The sequence below is a fragment of the Cebidichthys violaceus genome, unplaced genomic scaffold, assembly GCF_023349555.1.
Source record: "Cebidichthys violaceus isolate CVI_PGR_0920_01 unplaced genomic scaffold, fCebVio1.0.p SCAF_4, whole genome shotgun sequence".
In the NCBI taxonomy this organism is placed as follows: Eukaryota; Metazoa; Chordata; class Actinopteri; order Perciformes; family Stichaeidae; genus Cebidichthys; species Cebidichthys violaceus.
Window position 1 is genome coordinate 1,656,862 of NW_027176594.1, and position 20,169 is coordinate 1,677,030.

Sequence of the window (20,169 nt, forward strand, 5' to 3'; positions counted from 1 at the left end):
AAAGAAAGTCTCAAGTCAATCGAAGCGAAATCGAATCAAAGCTAGTCAAGTCAAGTCCCAAGTCAATAAAGGAAAACCCAAGTCATGTCAACTCTCAAGCTAAAATTCTAGTCAAGGCTTCATAAGCAAACTACAAGTTTAAAGTGTTTCAATAGGTCTACATGAGAGCGTCGTAAACCAAAGTAAAGAAATGATGATTTCACTTTTTAACTTCTAGAAGTGAATCTAACTGAAACATAAAACAGAAAGCTGTCTCCTGTCAGTAAATACTCCTTCGGTGTTTTCTGATGTCGTAGATCACCTCTGTCCGTAGGCGTCGGCCCGGCCCTCAGCAGCAGACAGACGGTCAGATTCGGGGCTGTTGACCCGACGGTACCGTAAGGACCGACCCTGACCGGTCGGGGACTCCGGGACTCCACCTCGTACCGGCGACACAGGACACGCCCCCCGACTCGCCTCATCCTCCTGAGCCCCCTGACGAAGGACAGGAAGTGATGTTTCATGGTCCAACACAATGACCATCTAAACACTTCAGGTATTTTTGTTTTTTTTGTGGGCTAAAAGTGTTGAGATAAAAACCATAAATAATTCCATAAAAAGCAATATTTCTCTCTACTTCAGTAGATATATGTGGTTCATTTCCTCAGCTGCACAACAGCTTTACAACAATCAGTCCAGATGTTCTTCAAACCTTGTTCAGGCTGATCCTGAGTCTGTTGCGGTTGAAGTCCGTGTCCTCCCAGGCTTCTCCGGGCTCCCCGGCGTTGGGGACGCCCGACTCCCCTGGGGGTCGGCTGGCCGGGACCGGAGGGGCGTTCTCCTGATCACTGAGATGTTCGTCCTGCAGAACGTCGTCGGTGTTCTCTCGCTGGAGGTCTCCAGGAACCGGCGTCACGATGGCTCTGTGGACCGAGAACAAAAGAGACTCTGATGTTTCAGAAACGATTTAGAAACTCATTATATGATGTATTAAAGGTCATTCTAGGTCTTTTGCCTGTTTTAACAAAGTGTACACAGATATTCTACCATCCAGGGAGCCTTTGGTGTTTTTACATAATATGTGGCATGATGAATGTGTTTCTCATGTTTTATATTAGCTGCAAACGCGACGTGTTTCTTGACCCATCTTTTTGACAGTGACAATAAAGCAGACCGATCCTTTAAGTGAAGCTTCAGCTTGAGGAGGCGCTCATACAGCCAACGGTCTGGTTCTTACCCCACCATGGCGGCGGTGGGTCGGGTGTTGTGCTGTGGTTGGGTGGAGGTACTGGTTGACAGCGTGACATCGCCCCCTCCCTTCTCCCAATCGAAAGGCTCGTTCTCGGTGATTATTCGCTCCTTCATGCTGTTCTCAAACACCGACATCAGCAGCTGGAACAAAACAACAAGACATTACTCATGGATCCAAACCAAGCCGTAAGCCCTGAAGCAGAGACCGCACTCAGTTCACGTCCCAGTGTGTACCTGGTAGTCTGGTTTGGTGTAGTAGTCCAGAGCCAGGACGTGGTCCAGGAAGATATTGAACTCTGAAGGCATATGTTTGAGCAGCATCCGATGGTCGTAACGCTCTTTAATCTGACCAACTTGTTCCTGGAGAAAAAGAACAAAACACAAATCACTTTCAGCAGCAGTGAATTAATGTGGATTCACGTATAAAGTTCTGAATTCTTCATACGTTTGAAATATAAAGCAGGTGATGCTCATCAAGCGAAACCAAAATATCAATCCAAATCATTTTGTTATTGATTTACAAGAGTATGGGGGTCTTTTTTATGTCTTTGATTCTCACTTTTACTTGCGTTATTTTTCTTTTTAAACATATTTAACCTCTTAAAATCCTCTTTAACCTCTTTAAGGACATCTAACATATGACCATCTTATAGAGTAGGTGTTTATTTCCACATCCAGCAGTTACAGAGCAACATGTTTGTGTCCACCTGATGAATGCAAGTCCTATATGCTCTCTTTTAGCTCTGTTTTTGGTCCCCACCACCTTCTGAGGGAAACGTCTGTCTCTACAGCTGCCAAATGCTCCACCAGCGAGCCTCTAATTGTGTCTGCCTGCTGTTTGCTGCTGAGCAGTGGATTGACTAGAAAACACAGGAAACCAAAGCTAAACGAGGCTAAAACGCTCCGTAGAGCTGCAGAGATTGTGATAATATCTGTGATTTTATGTCATTTCATGCATTTGTCCGCAGATTATAGTAATAAAAGCAGCTTTTTCTACAACATGTAGTATATGAAATAATAATTATTCAATCAGCAGGTTAGTCTGACCTTATCTTTGATCTTTCGCCATGGCAACTGTCCAACGGCGAACTCCACCAACATGTAAAACAATGACCACAGGTCATCATGGCGACCCATTTCCTGGAGGAACAGGACAAACACACACTGTTAGGGTATCAGCGTTAACGTTATAACATATTATCTTTAATTCAGTACTGCCGGTGTTACACAAATACGAAAACGTTAAAAGGCTTCAGTAGAGTAGATCAATAAAGTTGTTCCTGAAATCATTGAAGAGAATAAAGACACACGGACCTTGTTTTTGTGAGCGTTGACTGAAGCGTAGCGGACCGTCCCTCTGAAACCTGCCACAGTCCTCGGCTGAACACAAGACGAAGAGAAGTTAGTTACACCGACAATCTGAACTCACTGCTGAATCTCATGTTTCTAAATCACAGACTGCTGCTGCAACAAGTAAAAACATAATTAAAAAAACCTGTGAAGTTTGCTCTAATTTAAATCCTGTTTACCAGAAATATCAGATCAGCTAGAATAGGCTGTGATCGCTGTTACAAATGTTTATCTTATTTAAGAGATTACATTTATTCAAAAACAAAAAAAAGTGCGCTCCAACTCCAGTTGGGGGGGGGGGGGGGGGGGGGTTCCACTCCCGACGAACAAAACTTAAACTCACGTCTCTGTGTGTAAAAACAGCATCACGATCAATACAAACTAATAGAAACATAATGGTGTTTATAGAAACGGCTCTGCAGCGTCTTTGCCAGAATGTATATTTAAATCTACGTTTATCAAAGCTTCTCCTTCACCGGCTGCTGATTTAACGTTCCCGCTCTCACCGCTCCGCACCAAGCGTACCAAGTGTTGGCGGAGGCACCAGAGGACTTGTCATATTTCGATATGTCACATTTGTGTTTATTAGTCCATCTTATTCACGTCGCTCTTGGTACACGTGGCATTCTGCGTGTGAAATTTGTGCTGTCGCAGGTTTTGGCGCGCACCCTCATCAAAATAAAGACAAAGCATGTGTTGCTTCTGTCAGTTATTAATACCATATAATTATTCTTTGATCACGAGAAGAGAACAGAAGAATAATTACACTTATACAATATAATATTATATATATTTGTTTATTGCACTGTCTGTCGCGATGCAGCCGCTGCAGCTGCAGAGCAGACCTTTAATCTGTTGGATTCATGTTTCTGGTGTCAACAAAGTGAATTAAAACCAAAACACACAAAAAACAACCAAACGGTGACGCAAAACAGAAACATAAGCAGAGAGTCACACTGCATCGACGTAGCCTCCAGAAAACACGGGGGAGGAGGCTCCATCGGGATGTTTCCAGGGTGATATCATGTTTGTGTGGCGAACAGGATGTGATGACGCGTTTAGGATTTATGGATGTACTGTATGGATGAAATGTTCACTCGACCTGCGAGTCTTGAAGTCACTGGGCCGATCCTCAGTCTGCTTTCCGAATGATTTTAATTTAAAGTTATGTTTACAGTCGTTTATTCTTGACGTCTAACAAACATGTTTGAAGAAACCCGTAGCGTGAAGAACGCCACAGGGAACCTTTAATCTGAATTACACAAATTCAAAATATAAATTGGAAATATTTAATTTAAAACATCATAGTTTTCTGGAGCCTCAACTGCATTCAAAGCAAAGTGAGATCAGTGCAGCCTGTTAATATGATGATTGATACATTTAGATGTACACAGATGTAAAAAGTCTTATCATAAAGAGTAGTATCATAAATGTTATTGATATCTTTCTGAGAGATGAGCCTCAGTCTGCCTAAACAATTCTAATTGTTCCATTTCAGCCTCGGCACTTAAAACACAGACCTGGTCCGAGTCATAAACAGACTTTATCTTAGTCGAAATATGATGCAGAAAGGAACTCAAATTGAAATATAGAACTCAGACAATCTTGATGCAAAATTAATATTCTGTGCACCGTATTATTATCATCATCATCATCATCATCATGGCTGCCAATTCTTACCGTGTTATTATTCTTGTCTTTGTGCAGCACACGTTGAAATGAGATGTTCGGAACTAAATGTCAGTTGGAACTGTTGTGTAGCTAACTGACGAAGCTAACGTTAGCATGCTATTAGCTAACCTGTTTAGGGTAAATATTAGACTTGAATATATACATCTATATATATATATATTATAAATATTAGACTGAATGACCAAATACTACCAATTTATTATGATCGGATATTTCCCACTCGTCTGAAACACACAGTAAAGTTGAATTAATCGTTATTTTTTAAACGTTATGTTACAGATGATGCTGCAGTGACTTTCTGTTCTCAGGGGTTGCTTTTGATTGGACGATGCTACGTGTGTCTCAACCGATTTACACATTTACTAAAGTCGTTATTAGTGACAGACATTCCTGGTTGACGTGGAGAGAAAACTGTTTATGTTTTGTTACTGCGAATGGTTAATGAACACGTGACAATGTGTTGATAAAGTGCTATTGTCCTCTATTATTAGCAGCACTTCTCCTCTCATGGTGACTAACGTGTTCTTTCAGGTTATACTTTCGGCGGTCGGCTGGTGATGCGGGCTGTGACTCCTCTCTGTTGCTACAGAAACCACTCACATCCCTGGGTAACCATGGAGATGATGGAGAAACGGGAGGCATGCACGTCAAAATCATAAGTCCAAAGGAAACTGTAAGAAAAACAAAAACAACACTGAAACGTAATAAGATGAAAATAAAACACAGGGCAAGTGATGATTGGTGATCAATACAGACTGAACATCACGATGTCAAAGTAAAAGGTTTTCATGACATCACACAATTCTGTCAGGACATAATAAAATCGGTATTATATAAAGCATATAATCATTTTCACAGTTCTTCTGAAAGAGGGTCAGGTTTGGAGATTTAAGGTGAAAGCTTAGAGAAAGCTATGAATTGTGACATTAATCTCAGAACTCCAACTTTATTCTCTGAATAATCTAAATCTGAAACTTCATCTGGAGGAGACGAGGAGATGAGGAGACAAGGAGACAAACTAAAAGGAAACAGAAAATGAAGGAGAGGAAACATGAGGAGCAGATCAATATATCGACTCTTCATAATAAAAGTCTTCTGAGAGAGGGTTAGCTTCCTGTATGTAAATGATTATTTTAAATAGAGTTTTGAGTAAAAGAAGCTGTAAATGTAGTAAAGACTATAAATGAAGGCTTGTAGAAAAAGCTATGAATTGTGACTTTAATCTCAGACTATTGTTTTCGTCAAATATCTGAAATTAATCATCAGAGTCCTAAACTTCATCAGGAGAAGACAAAGAGATTCTGAGAAGAAACTAAAAAGAAACAAGAACAGAGAGGAAGGTGAATGTGTTCAGATCAACACACTGTGTTCATGTAAGGCCTCAGACGACCACACATCAGTCGTTTTTTGGCCTATCAAGGTTTCATTTGAAGAAAGTCTTGACACCATTAAAAAAAATATGAACTCTGATTTTTGCAAATCCGATTTCCCTGCAGTCTGAACGTCTAAAGACGCCTCAGTGTCTCAGTTGAGAAGAAGAAGCTTTTTATTCCATCCACATGATTTATTCAGCAGCAGCAACACGCAAACATCAGGGAGAGAGAGAGAGAGAGAGAGATGATCCTGGAGCAGCTGGACACACACACACACACACACACACACACACACACACACACACACACACACACACACACACACACACACAAACAAACACGTTCATCTCATGTTCAGACTCAAACAAATACTGTATCTGACAGCTGGAGGTGATAAGGTGCAAATAAGTGCAGCTCTGCACCAGTAGCAGTGCAGAAGAACACTGCTAGCTACCAAACATAGATTTAAAATACCAAAACAAACAAACAAGTAATCAACTGGTGATAATGTTCCCTTACAAATGAACAATTTCCTCCTTTTTCAGCGACAAAAATGAAGCAACATGATGATTCAAAAGGAGTCTTTGTGTTTGTGTCACCTGATGAATTCAATACTCTCTGTCTTTCAGCTCTGTTTTTGGTCTCCACCATCATCATGATGTCAGGGAGAGAGAGAGAGAGAGAGAGAGAGAGAGAGAGAGAGAGAGAGAGAGAGAGAGAGAGTACTGCTGAAAGGGAGGGATGAAATAGATGGAGAGGAGGAGGAGAGGCAGCAGGATGAAGAGTGGGGGAGGGGTAGAAAAAGAGAGAGAGACGATCCTCTCAGATCAGCGGACAGAAGCTGACTCAGCTGTAGAGAGAGAGAGAGAGAGAGAGAGAGAGAGAGAGAGAGAGAGAGAGAGAGAGAGAGAGAGAGAGAGAGAGAGAGAGAGGGGGAGAGAGGGGGAGCCTGAGGTCGCTCGCCCACTGACGCACGCTGGAGCATCAAATATTCATCTCACTGCTGCAACAGAAGCAACACAACACCGCAGGAAGACGAGGAGGAGGAGAAGCAGAGGAGAGGAGAGGAGAAAGTGAGGAGGAAAGGAGAAGCAGAGGAGAGGAAAAGTAACAAGAGTGGAGAGGAAGAAAGGAGGTGAGGAAGGGGAGGAAGAGGAGGAGGAGGAATGAGACGAGGAAGAGGAGGAGAGGGAAAGGAAGACACAAGAATGGAAGTGAGGAGGAGGAGAGAAGAGTTGAGATGAAAGCGAAAGAGAGGAGCAGGAAACAAGAAAAGCAGTGAGAATGAGGAGGAATGGAATGAGGAGGAGGAGGAGGAGGAGGAAGAAGAGGAGGAGGAAGAAGAGGAGGAGGAGGAGGAGGAAGAAGTTGACAGTAACCAGCTCACGTAGTCGCTGATCTAAAAATATCACAGAGTTCAGTCTGATAGAGAGACGTCATAAAGGAATAAGAGAAGAAGAGGAAGATGAAGAAGAAGATGAAGAAGAAGCAAACAGCAACAGTGAAACTACAAAAACCTGATTACTGACTGACGACCAATCTAAACATCCAGAGGTATTTTAGACTTTTCACAATAAAAGCCTTTTCCATTCAAGCCTTCACATGGACAAAGTCCCCCCATGCAGCATCAGAAAACTGCTATTCTTATTGATCATTGTGTATCACTGACACACACACACACACACACACACACACAAACAAGACATTAGGCGTCTAACAGACAACGCAGACAAACAGTCTACAGTGATCTATTGAACTAATGTGCTGCAATGCAGCAAACACACCCTGTCTGCAGTTTCTTAAGCTTTTTATAATTCAATTTATTTTTTAAAGCAGCTCAAAGGAAAGTGAACCATTAAAACACATGAGAGGAAAACATAGTTTGTGTTCAGTATGGAAGGGCAGTCCTGATAAAAAACAAACAAAAAATTAAGATGAAAATAAAATAGATAAAAATCCAAAAATCTAATGACCAGAAAATAATACAATTTTAAAGTTAAAAACATGAGAATGACTTGGACAAATCTTTGTCTGAATATTTAATGGTTATGATATCAATCATATGCTTTAACTCAATCTCTCAAAATTTGAATTCACTCTCCTTTAAATAATACTAATAATTGAGAATGTTTTGTTTCTAATATTTATCCAATTTCTTTTGATTCCTCGTTTTAATTCCAGAGCATAACATGTTATTTAAAATGTCAGAATGACATATTATGATGCCATCGCTCACAAGTCTGAAAATCAAGAGAATCATGACTTAATATTTATTATTTCTACATATTCTTTTGTTTATTTTGGCGGCAGGACGGGTCTTCCATACAACAGCGAATTAAAGTCTGTAAATACTTCCTCTGATGTGATGAAGAACTAACTGTTAATAAAATGCTACTGTCAGCGTGGACGTTGTCGATAAAGTTTCTTACCGGTCGGACCTCTCCGGTGGTGTTGGTGTACTGCCGCGCCAGACCAAAGTCTAGCATGTAGCACTTCCTGTAGGTGGAGGGAAGCCGGCCCATCGCAAAGTTCGACTGCAGGAACGAAACAAGACAGAAACTGTGAGAAACGCATCGTTCCTCTTGTTCCTACTGGACATTAACAGATAATCTTCATGATGACGTTTCAATGGGAGTCACGGAGGACAAAATCAAAGGTCTATGAAACGTTAATATGAGGCTTTGACAGTCTGAGTCAATCAAAAATTTGCATTTTTATGAAGAATTTTTAAAGACGGGACTTCTTTTCTATCGTCAGCAGACGAGTAAACACTGAAAATATAACTTTTTTATATCGGTTACTTAAAAGTATCACGCGATTGGTTGCGTGAGTGTGCACCTCCATGTCTGTCCACGGCTCACCTAACATTCTACTGCAGCATGTCGTGGTTGCGGTGACTCACACTTTCTCTTAACACCTTTAAATGCCTGTTTTGTGCTGCCATTGACTGCCTGCTGACTCTTCACTCACTATACTCTTACCAACCTGCTTCTCTGCGCCCACAAGAGGGGGCTAGCAGTTTGCGGTGTGTTTGGCTAACAGCTAACAGCTAACAGCTACGGCAGCTACCAGTAAACACACTGCTTTACCTCTCCGACATTCAGCCGCTACTATGCGAACAGAACAGCTTGGTGAGAATTTTTGGTTTTGGCAAGATTGTATGAAGTGTCTTCTTCGCCTTCATTCATCGCCGCTTGTTTTTGAGTTTGAATGAAGTGTGTTTTACGACGCCTCATTGGTGTCTAGAAGATGGTTTTGAGTTTTATTTTGTTCCTGTCGAGTTTGACTTCAGTGTGTTTCGATGCTTAGCGAGGTGAAACTACTGTTGTGGTCTGGAGTCTGGTGGCTTCGAGGAGAGCATGTTACTGCGAAGTCATTTGTCCTGGGATGAATGTCGACTGTTTGCTCTCTCACTGAGGACAAAAGCCAGATGTTAGTGGATGTTGGTTGGTTTTGTGTCCAGTGGCAAAGAGGCTTAACTCTTTGTTGTTCTCCTTTCCTTTATTCCCTTTGTTCTTTTTAACTCTGCGATGAACAACGAGACACTGAGATGAAGAATACTGTGAGACAGTGAAGTGAATCTCAGTGTGTAAAATGTGAAACGGTGGAAAACTAAAGTTGGATTTGGATTTGATGAAAACCAGACGCAGACGGAACTGGATCACATTAATAAGCATGGCGACGGTGAGCAGACGGTCTGCAGGCTTCCCTTCCTCATCCACCACCCTCATCACCGTTTGTCCTCCAGCTTTTGTTCCAGCTCTGCTTATTAATATGTAAATATATTCAGCATGAACATCCTCGTCGGGCTTCACTGTTGTTCAGCGGCTTTTTCTTTTTACAACTGAGCTTCAAAACTGTGAAACACTGAACTGATGAAAGCTTAAAATCAAATAAAACTTCTTTGATTAAAGTATTACCAAAATTGTGGACTATTTTATTTTATTTTTTAAATATTTTATATTAGCTCCTCATTGTCTTGGAATGTTGTGATTATTATTTTATTTCACTGTTTTCTTCTTGTTCCACAGTATGAAAAGACTCATTCATTGTTACTTTGTTTCTCTGGGTTTGGTTCTATCATTTATAACTTAATGACATATATTATAGCTGCATTTTGATGCATTAAAATAGCAAGAAATCCGTTTTCTCCATGTTTTTGACACACAGTTGGAACTCCGAGCTCACAGATTAAACAGACAATCGGCTCCTCGGATCAAGTATAAATCATAGGCTTTGAATCCACTCCCTCGCTGACAGGTGAAACCACAGAAGAAGACAGCACCGGTCTTCTGTGAAGGACCTTTGAGGGAAAGAGAACCGGGAGAACTGGTTTCCATCGTACCGGTTTGATGTCTCGGTGCAGGAAGCCCACCGAGTGGATGGCTTCGATGGACTCCAGGATCTGCTTCCCGAGCCTCAAGGTGGTGCTCATGGTGAAGGTCCCTCTGGGCTGACTCCTCCTCAGGTCGGCCAGGTTACGCCCCTGCAACAATACGGAGACGGAGTGAAGTCTGTGTTTATGCCCTTCACAATAAAAGCCTTAACAGGCCCATGTAGCTTTCGGTGTGTAGTCGGACTCACCTGAAGCTGCATGACCACGTAGTTGAATTTGTCGTTTCTCCCACAGCCAATAAACTTACAGACGTGGTTTTTACCTGGAAGGAAAAAGAACAGAGAGTAAATCACACGCTGTAAAAGATTACAATGCAACGCAACAACTGACACTGTAAATATTACAATACAACACAACAACTGACACACTGTAAAAGATTACAATGCAACGCAACAACTGACACACTGTAAATATTACAATACAACACAACAACTGACACACTGTAAAAGATTACAATGCAACGCAACAACTGACATGCTGTAAAAGATTACAATACAACACAACATCTGACACACTGTACAATTATTACAATTCAACACAACAACTGACACACTGTAAAAAACAACATCAATGCAACACAACAACTGACACACTGTAAAAGATTACAATGCAACGCAACAACTGACACACTGTACAATTATTACAATTCAACACAACAACTGACACACTGTAAAAAACAACATCAATGCAACACAACAACTGACACACTGTAAAAGATTACAATGCAACGCAACAACTGACATGCTGGAAAAGATTACAATACAACACAACATCTGACACACTGTACAATTATTACAATTCAACACAACAACTGACACACTGTAAAAAACAACATCAATGCAACACAACAACTGACACACTGTAAAAGATTACAATGCAACGCAACAACTGACACACTGTAAAAAACAACAACAATGCAACACAACAACTGACACACTGTAAAAGATTACAATGCAACACAACAACTGACACACTGTAAAAAACAACAACAATGCAACACAACAACTGACACACTGTTATCAGTAACTCAGTGACATCAGTGAACTTAACATTTCTAGTTTCTGCCTTCAGAAACATTTCAGAATGAACGTCCTACTAAACCGATTCAATTAAGAAAGTCATTAGCATACTACCCAGCATGCACTAGGTTTAGATTCAATATCTGCAGACACCTGTCAGTTTCTAGTTCAAAAACAGTTACATGACGTAGAATCTTGCTGCTTATGAAACCAACACCGGTGTTTGAATCTAAGTCAAAATGTGCTGCAGCTTCTCCAACGGATACGACTAGTCTGTGAAGGTCATGCACCGACACACAGACAGGTGACCTCTGCTGTCACAGTGAAACATCTGGCCGAAACTTTAATAATCAAATATACGCTATAGCTGATTCAAATAGAATACACGTTACTGTTTGAGCACTTTTAAGTTGTGTCGCCTAAATCCTGAGAAGAGAGCCAAAGGTTTAAGGTGTCTCACCCTGCAGCTTCTTCAGCACGGCCACCTCCATCTTCAGCACCTGTTTGGGCTGCTGGGCCGACTCCACCTTCAGCGCCACGTTCTCCCGCGTCAGCAGGTCCAAGGCCTCGTAGATCTCCCCGAACCCGCCTCCACCGATCTTCTTCAGCTGGGACAAAGGAGGCAGGACAGACTGGGGATCACTTTCGGTCTGATGATCTCAGTGTTACAGCATTACAACTGGGGCTGCAACAGTTTCATCATGAACTAAACAGAAAGTGAGTCTTCTGGTTTCAGTCTCAAACATAAAGAAACATTTGAGCTTTTTCACTGTTAAAAAGTTTTCATCCCTTCTTTATTCGTTCTCCTTGTTTCTCAATATCTCTCTTCTTCCTATCTTTCTATTTCATCCCATTGTCTTCATCTTGTTTTCATTCATTCTTCCCTTCTTCAATATTTTGTTTCCCTATTCGTTTTTCAGTCCCTTAATCCTCTTTTCCTTTTTTCTTTTTTTTTCGTCAGCTCTTGTTCCTACTTTCACTTTCTCATCTGCAGGATTGATTGCAGTGAGAGAGAAAGCGCCCTGATAACAAAAGCATGAATTCATCATTCTCCTTTCTCCAATATTTTGGCCTTTATTCTTATAATGCCCCTCTTTCTTTCCTTCCCATCTTCTACTATTGTTTCCTCCTTTCTTCCCTCATTTCAATCTTTCCTTCACTTCAGGCCTTCCTTTCCTCCTTTTACTTCCTTTCTTTCTTGATTCACCCTTTTATCCCCTCTTCCCCTTTTCACTTCTGTTTGTCCTTAGTTTGTCCCTTCTTCCCTTCTTTTTTGTTCCTTTTTTCATTACATATATATGTATAAATACATACATATATATATATATATATATATATATATATATATATATGCGTGTTGAACCTAGTTGGTTCAGTGGTTCCGCAGTAAATTGATCGTTGAAGTGCAAACAGCCTGCAGGCTCCGCGCTGCGATCTGATTGGCTGAGACAGGAGCTGCATTATATAACTTCATATTTCAGAAACCAAAGGGAGCTCAAAGGAACACATCATTTATTTTTATATTTTTTACATGAATTACATGTATTTATATGCCTAAGCCCTTTAACTAAAGCTCACATGCTCTTTACACGACTAGTGTTGTTTTCTTGTGGTCCTTCCAGCCACAGCTAGATGATCAGTCAGTGTTTCATCACCTTTACATTTGAGTCAAATGTGTTCAGGTGGAGATGGAGCTGAGGACAGAGACGGTTTTTAAAAACTCCCTGCTGGTGTTGAAGGCTGCTTCAACATGTGAGATTTGAGATTCGGCCGCTGAACATTTTAACATCGTCTTCTGTTCATCTGGATTTCATTTCCCATAAAAACATTAAACGACCTGTGAATCATTCATAAAATGCATAATAATAATAATAACATGAAGAACAAAACAATATGTATAGCAATATATTTTTACAAATAAATATTTTTTTAAAGAAGCAAAAAATAACTATAAACTGTGAAAAACAAATGTAAATCAAAGGATCTCGCAGCTCCACAGCAGCGTCTGTAGAGTGAGCTGGGGGGGGAGGGGGGGGGGGGGGTTCCTGACTCACCACTTTCCATCGGTCTTTGACCATGCAGTTCGGCGGCAGGATGTCGGCCTGCTCGGACGTCCCGTTCATGTTGGCGTTGTCCTGGAGGCCGGGGACTAGGCACTGCATCTGCCAGCCAGACAGAACACGAGCAGCTCCCAGCTTAAAAGAGCCATTTATCTGTGAGGGGGGGGATGAAGGGAGGTGGGGGGGTGGGGGTGGGTGGGAAGAAAGGCAGAACAGTCAGTAAATTAAACACATTATCTCGGTGCTGGGAGGCTCCCAGTGTAACCACAGCCCTGTGCTGGGGCAGTCACAGCAGTCCAGTATAACAACAGGCATTAGAGATGGCTGGCTGCCATTAGAAGCCATTCTTCAGCTGGATCAGGCTACAGGCCGGTGGGGGGGGGAATGAGAGGAGGGGTTGGGGTTGGGGGTGTGATGGTATTTGCAGTAACTGGAGCAAATATCATGTGTGCAGAGGAAGAAGCCGGACACTCTGCTCTCATCCTGACTGCTGCGACGGCCCGACGGCCCGACGGCCATGGACTCATCACCGCCGAATCATCAGAGGTCACAACGGGCCATCTGAACCGACCGCCAGCATGGCACTGGAACAAGTCCCAACATGATCCACCTGAACTACAAGGCACGCATGACATGTTAGGAAACTCTCGCCTTTCCTGAATATGAAGTTACAGCCAGCAGCCAGTTAGCTTAGCATAACGACTGGAAACAGGGGGAAACAGCTAGCCTGGCTCTGTGAGTCCAGGAAGTCACTAAACCCCCAGTAAAACCACAACAAGTTGTTTTCACACTTCTGTTTTTTAAAGACCAAACAAACGAGATAGAACACGTTGGTGGATTTTGTTCATTTTGGACAGAAACAGGCTAACTGATCCCCCCCCCCCTTGTTTCCATTCTTTATGCTAAGCTAAGCTAACCAGCTGCTGGCTGTAGCTTCATACGTAGCGTGTACAGACATGAGAGTATCAATCTGAACATCTAACTCTCAGAGAAAAAGAGAAGATTTCACTAAATGTGGAACTATTCCTTTAAAAATACAGCTCAGAGGGGAAAAAAATATAAATAAAGAATTACTGGTAGTGATACTGAAAGCTTTGTTTGATGGGCCCTCCCAGTGAAAGCAGATATACTGCAGAAGTACTGCTGCTGTGTCGTCTTCTTCTCCATGGGGGGGGGGCGCCACATTCATTTTGAAATGCTGTGACAAATAGGTTGTTTGGTATAGGGGGTTTATTTTGTCTAAGATGCTAATAATGGCGTTGACCTTGGCAGGCAGTGAACACTCACCAAGTCGAGTCCCGCTCCCGACAAGCGCCATAAATCAAGTGGTTGAGACTAAGCTGGGTGAGTTTAGGTCGAAGGTTAGAAACACTTCTGAGATTCTTTGAGTTGGAGGAGCTTGTTGGAGATCAAACGGCCCTGGGAGCGAGCTCTGCCTGAGAAGACGACTGCAGGGGGAACAAAGCCCCACACGGGCCTTTACATATTTGGGTCAAGGTTTGATGCTGGCAGACCTGAGCGGTGCTGTAATCTTGAATACTGTATGCAGTGAAGGTGTTAAAATGTCTTTTTTTTTGGGGGGGGGGGGGGGGGTTCATTGGCAAATAATAAAGAGCTTGATTAAAACAGATCTAATTATTGCATTGAGCGGATGAGTCTGAAGTGGACGACCATGAACCCCGTTCCTTCACACCGAATAATGGGGTTAGCAGTAGCGAATGGGGTGGCCCTGTTCATCAGCATCTTACTGAGCATCCCTCTCACCGCCGTCTGTCCCTTCAGCACTCTGCAGGTAGTCGACACGAACTGTTTACGACGCTGCCGCTCTGATGCAAACACGTCTGCCGTGAACGGTCATCGGCTTTTTTCTTTTCTTTCTTTTTTTTTTCCTTTCCGGTGGAATCGTGGGGGAAAAAATTTGAAGTTCAAAGTGATGCATGTCAGTCCCCAAACCATGCTGTTCTCGCATGCAAATGCCACGGGCCGTCATCAGTGCATGCAGAGCTCAGGCGGACTGCAGATATAATGGAGAGCGTCCGCTTGTGTGTGTGTTTTCTCCAGTCAGACCAGCTTCTGACGAGAGGACTGGACGGACTGGGAAGGAGGGGAGGAGGCTTCTCTGCACCTGCAGCGATACAGCTGTGTTACACAGCAGCAGCAGCAGCAGCAGAAGCAGCACCATCATCATCATCATCATCATCATCATCATCATCAGCTGACCAGCGACCAGCAGCTGGGAGTCACTGTAACACTGGAGATGTAGTGAAACCTGCTGCAGGCCTCAACACACTGCTGAGCCGCCAATCACTGCAGAGGGCGGGACCACAGAGATTCTCTGAATTCACTGCAACCGGCCAATCAGAAGTGATCCAACTAAGTGATAGAGTAGTATAATGTATAGCTGTATACTTGACATAGAATACATTGGTATAGTATCGTATTGTATGACAAAAGATGGTATTTGTACACTAGCATGGTAGTAAAGCATAATAATATGTTATTATGAAATATGAAGTATGCTGTTGTATTGTAAAGTTTCGTATAGTATTACGTCATATCTTACAATATAGTGCAGTTGTAGCATTTGTACACAACAATAGGTTTGCATGCATAATACTGTATAGATCGTATTTTTCCATTGTGTAATTGTACAATTATGATATTATTACACTGTAATATATACAGTATTGTATTTCATCATATCTTATAGTATTTGTAAATATAGTAGTGTAGCAATATACTGTATGTATATTTGGATATTATTATCAAAACCACAGTTATGTATTCTAAATCCTATATAGTATAATATGTACTATACTGTAGTACTGACTCCCACAGCATAGTTTAATATTGTAATATCGTATCGTATGGGACCGTATGGTATCATATCTCACTGTTTTGTATCATCTCCTATGTTAAGATGCATTGACATACGGTGGAGTATCGTGGCGTTCATTAACATAGAGTGTGGAGTATAGATATGTAGTATCGTAGAGTATTGATACAGAATCAGTGACACAGAGAAACTCTGAGGTCCAGCAGCGTCTCAGCAGCAGATCAGAGAGAAACATCCTGACAGACACATTCTCAACCTTCAAACCTCAGTTTGCTCTCCTTCTTTTTCTTCTTCTTCTTCTTCTTCATCTTCTTCTTCATCTCGTCTTCACTTACAAATCTACTAGTCTGTTACTGGCGGGGGGGGGCGGGGGGAGGGGGGAGGGGGGAGGGGTGCTCTGCCAGAAGCCGGGTTTTGCATCATTCCAGTTTTGATCTGATGAAGTCAGTCAAAGCTCACCATAGTTCTGAGCTCCCGGAAAACCTGACGGCTTACAACAAATCCTGAGCGGGACAAAACCCTTCCTGTTCCTGTGTTAGCCTACAAGCCAAAACAGAGGGCACAGTTAAACCAGGAGAAGAAGAGGAGGAGGAGGAGGAGGAGGACGGCTGACCGCTGCAGCCGTCCGACCTGCACACACAGGCCCAAACAGTGACATCACAGGGGGGGGGGGGGGGAGCATGGAGGGACAGGCCTTCAGGTTAAAGAACATCAGCTTCAGATCCTCAAACAGCAAATATCATCGAACCTCAACGGCGTTCATTGAGCTTCACCACATGAAGCCACATTCACCAAAACACCGTTAGTTCACGTGAGCCTTTCCTCGAGCCGGAGGACAAATGATGCAATCAAATATGTTTGGACGCCCGGATTAGCGATGTACGGCCGCTGACTCGGGTCATGTGACACAAATAAAGACGATAAAGCGGAGTATGCCTTAGGGCGGGGCTACCTTGTGACTGACAGGTTGCTACCACGGCGTCTTACAAATGTAACCCTCTCAGAGTTAGTTAGTTCATGAAAGTTAATTGTAACATTTTGGTTGCCTAAAAATGTCTTATTCAGCGTCGAGTTATACTTAGCTCCACCCTCTCGTGTCACTTCTGGTTACAAAAAGCAAACAAGATGGCGAACGCTGAAAATGCTTTGAAAGGCTTCAAAACCTCCAGGTCTAAAAAATGAAGCCGATGCGGAAGTGTCTTAAAACTCGCATTCTCTCTACTGACCAGCAGGGGGCGACTCCTCTGGTTCAATAGAAGTCTATGAGAAAACGACTCTACTTCTCTCTTGATTTATTCCCTCAGTAAACATTGTAAACATGAGTTTATGGTCTCAATCTCTAGTTTACAGTCTTCTTCAATACAGCATGATGTTCATTTAGTACATTATGCTCCATTTAGAGTCAAACAGACCATAAAGCAGGGGATGCTTTAGGGGCGGGGCTACATAGTGATTGACAGGTCTCTATCAAGGCCTCACTCTTCCGCAGTCTATATGTGGTCACACATTGTGCCGGTCTGCTCTATGGCCGCCACAGAATGATTCAACTTGTACTGCTTTGTTTCTTTGAATGGTTTAAGAATGAGCTAACAGCTAGCAGCTAACAGCTAACAGTTAACAGCTAGCAGCTAGCAGCTAACACACTATTCACTCACAGTATCTCTCTGAGCTTCTTATTAGACTCTCATGAGCCGTTTACTTCCTCTGGCGCGTTGTTCACATCACTTCGTTAGCTCGGCCGCTAACGGGACAAGCTCTATGAGTGCGACGTCCTCCAGTCTGCTGACTTTGTGCACACCAGTGTGTACTGAAAGTGTTTTGGTGAATCTGACATCAGATGGAACAATAGAGAGAATAATAACCACAGAACAGTTGCACATCGCTCAGAAACACCTGCAGGGTCTGAGCAGCTATAAACCAACTCTAAAGTTACACATTAAAATGCTAAATATGTAAAACTCTGCCATATTATTAGTTTTTTAAAAAAGCAGACGTTGTAATTTGACTGTTTTTTTTCTTTAAATACTTCACTCTAAATTATTTTAATTTAATTTAATTATTTGAGTGTAATTCAAGCAAGATATTAGTGAGAAACCAAAGAATGTGTTAAATTATCTGATAATAAAAAATGTAAATCTTAACAATAAACACTGTTAACAACAAATAAAAACAATTGTGTAAATTGTATTAATTCATACAATTACATCAAAGGGATTTAAATTAAGCTCTAAATTTCAAGGAACTTTAAAAATCTGATTGTTCTTTTATTGTTTGATGGTTTTTAATTAGTGAATATATATTTATCTGTTATTTGCATTCATCACATGTAATTGTTTTTATGTCATTAGATCAAATTATGTCAAAATTGGATTTTGAAAGTTACCAAATCTGCATATTTAAGATTGTTACATCATATTGTTGTTGTTCTCTGGTAAAGAGGAATATATATCTACTGATGTAATAATGACAATAATGTGTCAGAGACTAACTTCGGCTCTGGTCCAGGTTTACTTTACTCCCCCCCCACCCTCCCTCCTCCTCCTCCCCCCCTTCTCTCTCTGCATCACCCATATTGAATCCTTCCTCTCTGCAGTGCACAGTCATGGGTGCTCTGTGCGCATGCGCACCATCACATCCTGCTGATCAATAAATCTGGCCCGGACTAACCCGAGTTATGAATTAAGAGATCATTACAGAGACACAACCCGGATCAGTCCCAGTCCAACAAATGATCATCAGGCCACATATCAAACGTTTCTGATACGGATCAGTAAATTCACTTCCGTTAACGCATCACTGCGGGACACACACACACACACACACACACACACACACACACACACACACACACACACTGATCTCTGTGGTCCGGGCTAGACCTAGTCCGGATCAGGCCTACCTGGCGCACCGTCCGCTCCTTTTCCGCCTTTTGGGAATCTTCATCTGGGATTTTATTTCGGCACAAAACGTCCTGGTCCAGAAAACCCACCGTTCCTCTAAAGGGGGGCCGGGGTTTGGGCCTCAGTCTCCCGCAGGACTAAACCACCATTTATTTCTCCTCTAACAGTCCCCGATATCAAACCAGACCACAGACCGGCGGTGCGATGCAGAGCAGACCCGCTGCAGGACCGGGACGCACCGAGTCCACAAAGACACAAGAACAGATTTGATGTCTCCAGGAGCGCTCATTAAAACCTGCTGTTCGGGTCCAGGTCCTCCTCCGCTGCTCCGCTGCTGCAGATGGAGGAGGAGGAGAAGGAGGATGGGATGATGCGGACTGATCCTCCCTTCTGCAGGACCAGATCCGAGAGTCAAATCCGGGACAAAACCAGATCCAGAACCCCGTCTGAGGCTGACCCGGGCCGGCTGTCTGTCTGTCAGTCACAGGCGGTCTGTGGGTGTCAGGTTCTCCGACTCCAGCCTGTTTGTCCGCACTGCAGCTCCGCATCCACCAGCGTCAAACCAGCGTCACCGCACACAACCACAACATCCGGTTACTGCTTTCAAAATAAAACGCCCTATGATGAACGCGTCATCACCTCTTTTTAGTTTGTGTATTTAATGTTTTTTCCCCTATTGTTGTCAAATATTAGTTCATATTATCATTGTTTTTATTATTATTATTATATATTCACTTTGTGTCAACCTGTATAGGGTCATTTAAAAGTGCATATTTACAAAGTATTATTAATATGAATATCTTTTAAGGACATCTGAATGTAAATATTTGTATGTTTTTCTGTTTGGTTGAGATCCTTACTGATGAAATTGAAATGTTCTGTCTTTTGTCAGGGACCAGTATTCAGCAGAAGATTTAATACATTATTTTTACTGAATATATTGGATCAGATTTAATACATTTCAGGGTTGCAACTTCATTTTTTTTATCATCAGTTAATCTGCCAATTGTTTTTTCCATAAATGAGTTCATTGTTTATCAAATTTCAGAAAATAGTCAAAGATGTCTTCAGATGTCCAACCATCAGTCCTAAACAGTTGTTGTTGTCTATTTGATCTAATTTCTGCAACTTTATACTCCTAATCCACTACATCTCAGATGGAAATATATATATATTTTTATTTTAAAACGAATGAGTAATTATTTACTATGATCGTGTGTGCAGTGTAAAATATAGTCTGATCCTCACATGAGATCATTAAGATCAGCTCCATTCATTTTAAAATGCTACTTTGCATGCAGGTGATAACAATC

The 20,169-nt window shown here is 42.1% G+C and overlaps 1 protein-coding gene across 2 annotated transcripts in view; it reads right to left on the minus strand.

The window, feature by feature from the left end:
* ttbk1a (tau tubulin kinase 1a) overlaps positions 1-20,169 on the minus strand; it is a 41,751-nt gene that overhangs the window by 19,524 nt on the left and 2,058 nt on the right. The window contains exons 1-12 of one of the 2 annotated variants that reach the window (XM_068726741.1): positions 18,856-19,398; positions 13,115-13,273; positions 11,521-11,668; positions 10,230-10,303; positions 9,991-10,131; positions 8,075-8,179; positions 2,545-2,610; positions 2,278-2,370; positions 1,465-1,590; positions 1,217-1,371; positions 692-902; positions 302-474 (exon numbers count right to left, since the gene is read on the minus strand). In XM_068726741.1, coding sequence (XP_068582842.1) covers positions 302-474; positions 692-902; positions 1,217-1,371; positions 1,465-1,590; positions 2,278-2,370; positions 2,545-2,610; positions 8,075-8,179; positions 9,991-10,131; positions 10,230-10,303; positions 11,521-11,668; positions 13,115-13,222 — 1,400 coding nt within the window. In that variant the 5' untranslated portion in view covers positions 13,223-13,273; positions 18,856-19,398. Of the gene's footprint in view, positions 1-301; positions 475-691; positions 903-1,216; positions 1,372-1,464; positions 1,591-2,277; positions 2,371-2,544; positions 2,611-8,074; positions 8,180-9,990; positions 10,132-10,229; positions 10,304-11,520; positions 11,669-13,114; positions 13,274-18,855; positions 19,399-20,169 lie in introns of those variants that run through there. The other variant, XM_068726742.1, reaches the window with a different exon arrangement.